Below are 10,626 nucleotides of genomic sequence, written 5' to 3'. Positions count from 1 at the left end.
AAATTGAAATGTTATTTCACATGATTCAACGGTTTTGAGAGTTATGTGATAGTCAAAACTCCACTGCCGATAAAGCACGCAGCGGCAGGTCCCACGAAGCAGAACAGAGTCAAAACCATTCATTCTTCCAGAAGAGCTAATTCTTTTGAGCCGTTCGCGAACGGATTGCCCATCTCTAGTATCGACTATTGGGTTATCGTGTTATATTTTGTAACATTCGAAAGGGTGTATAGTACGATATACTCTAATCACACCGAAAATTGAAGTGTATATCAATTAAATTATTTCAGATCCCAAAAATGATTCGGTTATCGTCCAAATATCTTATCTTATTGTTAGTATCGGTCAAATACTTTAGCATTTATGTTATAAACATACACTTTTACATATTTACGGACTGGCTTGTTTTTGTGTAAACTTATACTAACTACTAACTTATTAATAAAAGTTCTTCGTCGTGTAGATAACAAGGAGGGATATTTTCGGGAAATTTTCATATATAAAGTTGTTTGTTTATGTTTTGCAGCTGTTCACAGTTATTCTAGTTCCTGTGTTAGTTTATTGAAAATATGAAGCGAAAATATTGGGGATCCTTGGAAGATGGTAGTGACAAAAAGAAGGAAGTATCTAGCAACGAAATTATCCTGCCGATGACAAAAATGGAAAAATTCCAACAAATAAAACTTCCATACACCATCAACCGCGGAAGAAGGTAATAATGCGGTGGATTTAAAACTTGATTGCAATCACGGTTTTATTTAAAAACTTTTTCTAGTATCCCACTGAAAAATCCTCTGGTTACGCAAACAGTAGAAGTGATGAATCAAACGGAGATGATCCAGACTCTGATCGACACATATTCGACCAAATCCGGTTACAGTTACATACTAAATCCGTGTCAGTTGATGCCGAATATTGATTTTCCTCCTGCTAACACAGCTGATTTGAGTGGGAATGAGAAAATTTGTCGGCCACTGTGGTTCGTTAATCCTTATGAGAGCCGTTTCACACGGGGCGAACCCAAAAACTATCCAAAGCTGACAAGGCCGGTTCTGATGCAGGCGCTTAGAAAGGTCACTTGCGGTCTGCTGCGGGTTACCGGGTTTTCCGAGATCAATGAATCTGCATTGATAATGATGGTTGATGGAATTGATCAGTACATGCGGTTGCTGTGCGAATCTATGCGTGATGTACTGATCAGCGAGAGTCGTGAGACAGAATCGACACTGGATATTTTAACACTGGAAAAGGGATTTTTCTCTGTTACCAAAAAAAGTGTTACTAGTCTTCATAATTATTACAAGGAACTAGGCAACAAAAACAAGAACGAAATTCGCGAATTTAAAGAAATATTCCAAGAGTACGACAAGTTACTGCAGGAGAATCATCTTTCGGCTGCACAAAACATGCACCAAAATGTAAGTAAGATGGAAGGTGTCAAAGAAGATTATATGAATTTCTTGGATGCTGGTCAACAACTGCAGCAGTGCAGTGATGTATCCGGAACCGCGACAAGCTCAATGGACGCAACGTCGACAATCAATATAATGAGCTTTTTGAATGGAGACGGTGGCGGCACAGAGTAAGTAAATAGTTCCATACCAAACTTTGGTAAACCTATATTTTCAACAGCCTTAAAGATATTTTGGACGGTAATTTACTGGAATCTTCGCGCCCCTCCAACACGGATCAGATTACAAGGCTGCAGACAAAAGACACCTTTCATTTAGAATCATAATTGGACAGTATAAATAAATAATCAATTCAATCTACCGTTATGTCTCTTATATATGCAAAAGATCACATTGTCTACTGAATACAATTTGTACATTATTGTTATTTATTTCGTCTGCTATGCGGTAGCGAAAAAAAGTCCACTTCTTCTTTCACGATTTTTTCGATTTCCTTCTGCAGTAGTTCATGTAAAGATACTCCGTCATGTTTGTACACCCAGTAGCCTTCATTGATGGTTGATTTGTCAGGAATAAAATCATACCTTTTAGGACCACTAATCGGTGAACTGAGCCAAATTTGTCGGTTAGGAGACTGTCGATTAATCACGTAAGTCCCGTGCGGCTCTCCGAAATTCACAGTTAGTACACCGTCCTGAAAGTAGTTAGATGCTGATTTAGGAACCGACAAAAAATAGTTTCGAATTTACCCCGTAAGTGATATCTGCGTTTTTGAGATAGTTGGCTTCCTCTACCAGTTGTTCCAGATAATCGCACAGCGATTCTAAAGTGTCAGAGCATACGGCTTCAAACGTTATTGAGTCAACTAAAGAGGTTGCAATAAATTCGTTTGGATTCATTGAGCTGAAACATTTTTGTTGTTGACGTAATGTTCTCCTCTGTCCTTGATTACTGACGGCCGGGTAAGTACATGGTCTACTTGTCCGGTAAAATGCTTGAAGGATCCACCGGGGACTCTGTGTGGTTCTAGAAGAAAAGAAACGGACTGCTGACTGAAGACTCATTGCAAAATTGTAACTTGAACTGAATCGATGCATCCACTGAAATTGTTATTATTTTTACTTGCATCCCTTTAGGCATCATTTGACAGCTCTCAGTAGCAGAGATGCCAGGGTAAGATTTCAATTTTTTCAGGCAGGGTTGAACAAGTCTGTAAATTCGAAAATATGTCTGCGTTCCAGTCCTTTATAACGAGTAACCAAGTTAAAAAAGTTAAAAATCATACTAAATTCCGAAACAAATTCCAGATAATTTGTTTCGGAATTTAGTATGATTTTTAAATGGATTCTGAATCAGATGCGGCAATCGATTCCGAACCGATCCGAGTCAGAATCGGTTGTATAAATTATGAATCAAATTCCAGACAAGTTGCCTGAAAAGGCCGGAATCGGTTTAGTGAGCAAAAAAAAAAAACTCTTCTTAATCCACCTAGTGGTGTGATAATGCCTTTCTCTTCTTTCATAACAGTCTCATGAAAATATATTTCATGATTTTATTAAATAATTTCGGATACTAATTTCGAAACTAATTGATTCAGATTGATTCGAGTAGTTCACAAAAGCATGCTTCAGTGTTTATGTCACACAGTCAGCATCATTTTTCCAAATTAGTGCTTGACATTTGCGTTGCCTATTTGTAATTAGTGATGCTAATCTAAAAAACCATCTTAATCCACCTAGTGGTGTGATAATGCCTTGCTCTTCTTTCATAACAGTCTCATGAAAATATGTTTCATACTCTTATTAGATAATTTTGGATATTAACTTTGACACCAATTGATTCAGATTGTTTCGAGTAGTTCACGAAAGCATGCTTCAGTGTTTATGTCACACAGTCAGCATCATTTTTCCAAACTAGTGCTTGACATTTGCGTTGCCTATTCGTAATCAGTGATGCTAATCTAAAAAAAAGCCTTCTTTGTCCACTTAGTGGAATTTTCATATATCTTTAAAAATCACCATAGGGGGGAGTACATGAAATTTTCGAAATCGAAAAAAAAATTTTGATGCCAAAAGGCTTAGAATTGCATGAAACGTCGAGATTTAGTGTCATCTCGAAAAATTTTTTTTTTTTGAAAAAATCGACTTTTTGGGACTTAGTTGATTAGTTTAGTCCCAGAAAGTTGATTTTTTCAAAAAATTTTTTTTTTGAGATGACACTAAATTTCGATGTTTTATGCAGTTTTAAGAGTTTTGGCATCAAAAAAAATTTTCGATTTTGGAAATTTCATGTACTCCCCCCTATGGTGCTTTTTCAAGATCGAAAATTGTCAAACCTTTACCACCGGGCAGCACCCCTTAAGCATGTCCGATTTAGGTCAAATTTTGCATGAAGGCTTTTTTCGAGGTGCTTAAACTTTTGAGCACTAGAACTTTACGAAAATAGAGTTGATCCCAAAATTTTGGCACCCTTATATATATATATAAGAGCGGTAAAAATCAATGTGTTTTGTCGGTTACGTCACTTATACCATCATATATCTGGAACCAAAAGTCACAACCATGTGATCTTCGAACTTGACCAATGGCCCGACAGTAGCTTTCAAACGAGCCCAAGTTTGTTAAAATCGGTTCAGCCATCTCTAAGAAAATTAAGCGTGTTCAAATACAACGCTTTTTGTCGGTTACGTCACTTATACAATCATATCTCCGGAACCAAAAGTCACAGCCATTTGATCTTCAAACTTGATCAACGGCCCGACAGTAGCTTTCAAACGAGCCCAAGTTTGTTAAAATCGGATCAGCCATCTCTGAGAAAATTGAGCGCGTTCAAATACAACGCTTTTTGTCGGTTACGTCACTTATACAATCATATCTCCGGAACCAAAAGTCACAGCCATTTGATCTTCGAACTTGATCAATGGCCCGACAGTAGCTTTCAAACGAGCCCAAGTTTGTTAAAATCGGTTCAGCTATCTCTGAGAAAATTGAGCGCGTTCAAATATCTTCGAAAAGTGCACACACATACACACACACACACACACACACACACACACACATACACACACACAGACATTTTCCGATCTCGTCGAGCTGAGTCGAATGGTATATCACACTATGGGTCTCCGAGGCTCCGTTCGAAAGTCGGTTTTTCCAGCAATTCTAATACCTTTCTATAGAGAAAGGCAAAAAGGAAACAAAAGAGAACCGCTTTGATCAAAATCTGTATTTACCGCAAAATCTAGCTGTATCGGAATCTCTACTGCATAAGTACTAGAAAATTGCGACCGAGATTCATTTAAATGAGCAAAAAAGGTTCCATCACCACCCTTTGTCATACCAACCCAAGCCAAAACCGAAAATCGCTATTTATGCGTATGAACAGTGAATTATAGGTAGTTTAGGAAAACATCTGTATTACGATATATAGGCAAAAAATGGGTATAAATACCGATAAATCGGTATGGCTGGCAACGTTGGATGACAGATTGATTGAATCGACCCACTAGCGGCCCTTACACGAGTCATTAAAAATGTCATTACTAAAAAATAATATCATTTTAATGAACGTGTAATGGTGCACTAATGACGAAATTTCTAACAAATTTGAAATACATCATTACTTAGTCATAATTTAAAATGACATTTTTAATGCTCGTGTAAGGGCCGCTACTTGTACGCGGCGGGCAGATTTTCCCCCAGACGGCTGGCTATATCTGCCAGCCATTTACCTCGTCTCATGATTCGTTTTTTGTATGTACATGCGGGATTGATGAATATCAAATGAAGTCGAAAAGAAAAGAAAAAATAAAAAGACAGAAATAAACAAGACACGAACGGCGAGATAATGACGCAATTTCGCCTGGATAATTTTGACAGCAGCCGGAATGCAGCCAACCTTCTGACGGTTGCCGGAATTCCTCACAAGCGGGGAGCATTACAGACAAATCTGTAGACCTGGAATCTCTTCTCAGCAGATATGCCAGGACATTTTGTCAATAATTTGTGTTCGGTACAAAAATCAGTCTGTGCATGGTTATGACAATTGTTTATTGTCACTCTCAATTTCGAAAAAGCGACTGAAATTTATCTGGTGATTTTCAGACGAAAAAATCATCGATCAGGAAGCTCACATTAATCGGAAACGGAATCACCCAGAGCGGTACACTTCTTACCTGTAAGGTTGTTCGTGGTGAAATGTGCAAAGCAATTCTGTTACAGCTCGCTTGACCTGGTGCAATGATGTCTACCGCAATTTGACATGGCATACTATACATTAGTTATTATAAACTCGTTTGCACCCACACATCCACCCTCTTCTCAAAAAAAAAAAATGAAATACTAGTTCTCTTAGCTTTACTTCTAATAAATCAAAATAAAAACAAATAAAATAATCTTATAGGTCGATATACGAGAACTTATGTCAGAGAAGGAATAACGTTTCAGTGTAATCATACAGTTTCACTCAAGTTTTCAGATTTTTCGCAATGCACAGATTTTTTTTAACCTTTGGCATCCCTGGGTGTATCGAGTGGTATATCGCTCGGATCCACGATGTAGAATTAACACTGCACACTTCGAAAAAATCCTGTGATTTTATATTTGATCAAATGCACATAAATGGAGCAATTTTACGTGCAAGAACATTCAATATTATACCTAAAATTCCATGACATGAAATTCATTGAAATAAAAAGAAGGTTATGATTGCGACCGCTGTGACTTGAACTGAGAATAATCGGATTACAAAGTACGTCCATTGATCGACTGAGCAACAGAAGAACACATCTGTATTCATACAGTCTAACCCGCTAGCCGAATGCACACTACAATCAAACTAGTAAAATATTAAGCCATTATTTGGAGGCCGCAGAACAAGCCCAAACCAAACGATTTCTTGGTCCATCGTCTAACAGAAGGCCTCCAAGCCCTTGGTGGGACAAAGAGTGCTCAGGTGCTAAACACGCGAAAAAAATGCTTTCAAAACGTTTTTAAAACGAGGACGAGGAACTCTTCAGAACTTTGAAAAATTCTTGTTTTAGAAACCAAGTACAAGAACATACTTCGAGCCAAGAAATGCAGCTATTGGAGACATTTTGTCGAAGGTTTGTCAATACGACCAGTCGAATGAGGAATCGTTACGTAGGACATGAGAGTGAGGAATACTCGAACAGATGGATATTTGATTTTGCTTCTGTCCGCTCCTCTATAATTGTTACGTAAATGACATTGACAGCTAACCCCATGTATACTAAGACAACTGCAAAAACCATTGCAAGATACCTTAGATCACTTGTCCGTTTGGGCTGTTCATCTGGGTATCGAATTCTCTGCGGAAAAAACGGAGCTGGTCGTATTTTCAAGAAAGCATGATCCCGTGCAGCTTCAGCTTCATATGATGGGAAGAATTATCCAACAGGTTTTGACTTTCAAATACCTCGGAGTGTGGTTTGATTCCAAATGCACGTGGGGAGGACACATTAGGTATCTGATAACAAAATCACAGACTAACAGACAGGACACTCAAATTAGATTCTTCAATCATTTTAACGGTCATTTCGAATATTCCTTTATTTGGGACAGTACTCACATGTGTCATGATGGCGCCACGTTACCCTATCAAAAACATCCTGTCTGTCATCTAGACTGTGTTTATTTTTTTCATTTACCAACAGAGTTGCCATTCATACAGAATTACCTATAATGTATTGATTTGTATACGTCCATGCGAATTTCATGCAGGATACAGATTTAATACATATTGCCAAAACTATATACATAATTGTGTCTACTTCTCATCCTCCAACGCAAGACAAAATCGAACCCGTTTTGTTACAATATTTACTTGCTTCTGGTCTGCCGCCACTTAATTTCGGGTGATAACTACCAACACAATAAAAAATAGTCTAGATGAACAACGTTGAGTCAAATAAATGGTTACCTTCCAACATCGCGAAAAAGTTAAATATATTATCAACGTAATCCAATAATTTATTGTGATGATTCATTTTCAAAAATTTTGATGAAATCAGGCATCCCTGCAAGCAGCTGATCGGTGTTGACAAACGAGGGGAAACCAACTAGTAAAAAAACTTTTACATAACACAAGGGGTGTACAAATAGTAAATAGTTCGCGCAGTACAATATAGGTGGAGCTAGTGCATAACGAAAAAAAATTTTTATAAGAATTTACTCATACTGTCATGTCTGTTAGTCTGTGACAAAATGCCAACAAAAAGTAAATTTTCTTCGAAAAAAAACAGGATTTTGGTGGGGTGCTCATCCGCAAGATCTAAAAAAAATTGTATCAAACAACGATACTTTCAGTGATGGAATATGGATGCGTTTGTTTTCGTTCCCCTGCAAACTCTCATATTATCAAACTTGAGCGAATTCAGTACCGTTGTTTGCGAATTGCCTTAGGCTGGATGCATTCGACACATACAATGAGTCTTGAAGTTCTGGCGGGAGTTCTTCCATTGAAAGATCGTTTTTAGGAGCTTTCATCGCGACTGCTAATAGCATGTGAGGTACTGAATCCCTTAGTTATTAATAACTTCGAAAGGCTAGTTGAGTTTCAATCTCAAACCAGATTCATGACAGTATATTTTATCCATATGTTACAGGAAATCGACTCTTCAAGATATATTCCTATCCGTCACAGCCTCCTAAATGTCCCTGACTTAACTTAATTTTTCGACACATCCATGCAGCGTGGAATTCCGGAACACCTACGCTCGATGGAAATCCCAAAAATATTTTCAAGTAAGTTCAGTCCTATTGACTCTGAGAAAATGTTTTACACGGACGGATCGCGAATTGAAAAAGCGACAGGGTTTGGTATGTTCAACAATAATGTTTCGGCCTCATTTAGGCTTCAAGAACCTGCATCTGTTTATATAGCAGAGTTAGCAGCAGTTCATTATAGTTTGAGTGTAATCGTCACATTATCTCCAAACCATTATTTTCTTTTCACAGATAGTCTGAGTGCAATTGAAGCCATTCGCTCAAACGCTGCTGGCAAAAATGAATCATTTTTCTTGGGCAAAATAAAACAGTGTCTGAACGACATATTGAATAATAATTATCAAATCACTTTAGTTTTGGCTCCCGGTTCATTGTTCCATTCTAGGCAATGAAAGAGTTTGTCCAAACGTGGTGCTTTTGAGGGTGAAACTCATGAGAGACCAATTGCTTTCAACGAATTATATAGCGCGTCCCGCCAAAGAACACTTGCCAGCAAGCTTCTTGGGATATAGATTATCTGGGTCGGTGGATGCACTCAATTATTCCTAAAATATCGACAAAGGCATGGTTCACGGGAACTGAATGTGAGTAGGGACTTCATTCGTGTAATATCCAGACTCATGTCCAATCACTACACATCTCCTTCGAATTGGACTTTCCTAGAGTAATCATTGTGCTTATGGCGAAGGTTATCGCGATATTGATCATGTCGTTTGGACATGCGTGGAGTATCGTAATGTCAGATCTCAACTGATAAATTTCTTGCGTACCCAAGGTAGACTATCCAATGTCCCAGTAATAGTAAATCGCTTGATAAAAACATACTAATATGATATTCGAAATGTATTACGTTTAAAGTACTATGTATTGTGGGTGCCACGGCGAAGAAAAACTTAAGCATATTGCCTATTAAATAAACGTACTTATGGAAAAAAAAATTAAGCCATTACAAATGAAATTTCCCAGGTCTTTATGAGTACACCTGTAAAATACAATTTTTTTTTGTGTGTGTGGTGTATCATGATGGCGAAGCGAAACTCCTACATTATTTGTTTGTACATTTTCTAAATCATTGTTAACATGTTTTCGAGTTCGATTTCACTACCTGAAGCATAACATGCTCAAATTGCACGGCATTACTGAAATCGTTGACTCCTCGTCAGTCTGATCAACAGATGCGTCAAATGTCGTCTGATTCTCTGCATTGCTCGTACCGCTGACCCATCGGACATATTTTCCGTTATTCTCCATATATCTTGCTTTTAACACCTTTTTTTGTGGTCTGGAATTGCATGCAAAAATATGCGCGTAAGATTACTTACGAAGCAAATGTGCGCGATCTCAAAATCCGCTTTGCAATGCACGATTATTCAAATCCGCTTTTTTTATTTGCACGGCCACGTTGCCTGCTTCCTTTTGTGCGCTACGTTTCCGGTCCGCTTATTTAAATTTAAATATTTGCGCGACCTTCCTGGTCCGCTCTGCGATGCGCGATTTCGAGAATCCGCCATTTTTATTAAAATTGCGCGACCTTCCTGGTCCGCTTATAATGCGCGACCATAGTGATTCGCTTTTTCATTCATTTCATTTTTTCTTCGGCCATTTTCGTTTCACAATTGAACGAGAAAATCTGCGTACCAGATAGTACGATTGTAGCCGAATATTGGTATATATTTTGACGCCTTTTTGTGGTCTGGAATTATACACAAAAATATATGCGTGAGATAACTTATAACTGAAATGTACGCGATCTAACGATCCGCTTTACGATGCGCGATTATTGAAAATCCGCTCATTAATTTTCTTATTTTTTTTCATTTGCACGGCCACGTTGCCTGCTCCCTTTATGCGCGACGTTTTCGGTTCGCTCGTTTATATTTAAATATTTGCGCGACCTTCCAGATCCGCTATGTGATGCGCGATTTTATGAATCCGCCTTTTTCAATTAAAAAAAATCGTCAACATTTTTTTTAAATGTATTTTAATGCGCGACCTTCTTGGTCCGCTTTGATGCGCGACCTTCATGGTCCGCTTTGATGCGCGACCTTCCTGGTCCGATTTGATGCGCGACCTTCTTGGTCCGCTTATGATGCGCGACCTTCCTGGTCCGCTTATGATGCGCGACCATAATGATCCGCTTGTTCCAGTTATTTTCAACGTTACGTAATCTCCACCGACGCTTCTTTTTTTTTTCATTTGAAAATGAAAATCTTTGTGCCAAATATTTGAATAATTTTCTGTTGCTTTAGGTGATTCCGTTTCCGTTTTGAATAACTATGCTATTTGAATTGCAACTCCTGGCAGGATCGCCATTGTGCATTTTATAACTATTAATCGGAAACGGAATCACCCAGAGCGGTACACATCTTACCTGTAAGGTTGTTCGTGGTGAAATGTGCAAAGCAATTCTGTTACAGCTCGCTTGACCTGGTGCAATGATGTCTACCGCAATTTGTCATGGCATACTA

The 10,626-nt window shown here is 38.2% G+C and overlaps 2 protein-coding genes across 3 annotated transcripts; one reads left to right on the top strand and one right to left on the bottom strand.

Annotated features, from left to right (window-relative positions):
• The first annotated feature begins 496 nt into the window (after positions 1-496).
• On the top strand, positions 497-1,773 carry LOC131425673 (uncharacterized). 2 transcript variants are annotated; one of them, XM_058587739.1, is made up of 3 exons: positions 497-712; positions 776-1,582; positions 1,641-1,773. In XM_058587739.1, exons 1-3 carry the CDS (start codon positions 570-572, stop codon positions 1,654-1,656), a joined length of 966 nt encoding a protein of 321 aa, XP_058443722.1. In that variant the 5' UTR covers positions 497-569; the 3' UTR covers positions 1,657-1,773. The 2 variants fall into 2 exon arrangements, with proteins under 2 accessions (XP_058443722.1, XP_058443721.1); XM_058587738.1 differs by having other exon boundaries at positions 1,633-1,773.
• On the bottom strand, positions 1,771-2,554 carry LOC131425674 (frataxin homolog, mitochondrial). Its single transcript, XM_058587740.1, has 2 exons — positions 2,162-2,554; positions 1,771-2,106 (listed from the first exon to the last, which is right to left on the bottom strand). The coding sequence occupies exons 1-2, from the start codon at positions 2,507-2,509 to the stop codon at positions 1,837-1,839; spliced, it is 618 nt and encodes a 205-aa protein (XP_058443723.1). The 5' UTR covers positions 2,510-2,554; the 3' UTR covers positions 1,771-1,836.
• Positions 2,555-10,626: the final 8,072 nt, after the last annotated feature.

This window comes from Malaya genurostris, chromosome 1 (genome assembly GCF_030247185.1).
Source record: "Malaya genurostris strain Urasoe2022 chromosome 1, Malgen_1.1, whole genome shotgun sequence".
Taxonomy (NCBI): Eukaryota; Metazoa; Arthropoda; class Insecta; order Diptera; family Culicidae; genus Malaya; species Malaya genurostris.
The sequence above is the reverse complement of the archived record's forward strand: the minus strand, read 5'-3'. Positions and strand labels throughout refer to the sequence as shown.

Bases quoted from the DNA above. Each gene is read 5' to 3' on its own strand.
- LOC131425673 (XM_058587738.1), top strand. From the start codon at position 570: ATGAAGCGAAAATATTGGGGATCCTTGGAAGATGGTAGTGACAAAAAG. The intron at 713-775 runs GTAATAATGCGG...AACTTTTTCTAG, and splicing joins ACCATCAACCGCGGAAGAAG to TATCCCACTGAAAAATCCTC. The intron at 1,583-1,632 runs GTAAGTAAATAG...TATTTTCAACAG, and splicing joins GGAGACGGTGGCGGCACAGA to CCTTAAAGATATTTTGGACG.
- LOC131425674 (XM_058587740.1), bottom strand. From the start codon at position 2,509: ATGCATCGATTCAGTTCAAGTTACAATTTTGCAATGAGTCTTCAGTCA. The intron at 2,107-2,161 runs GTAAATTCGAAA...AACTACTTTCAG, and splicing joins ACGCAGATATCACTTACGGG to GACGGTGTACTAACTGTGAA.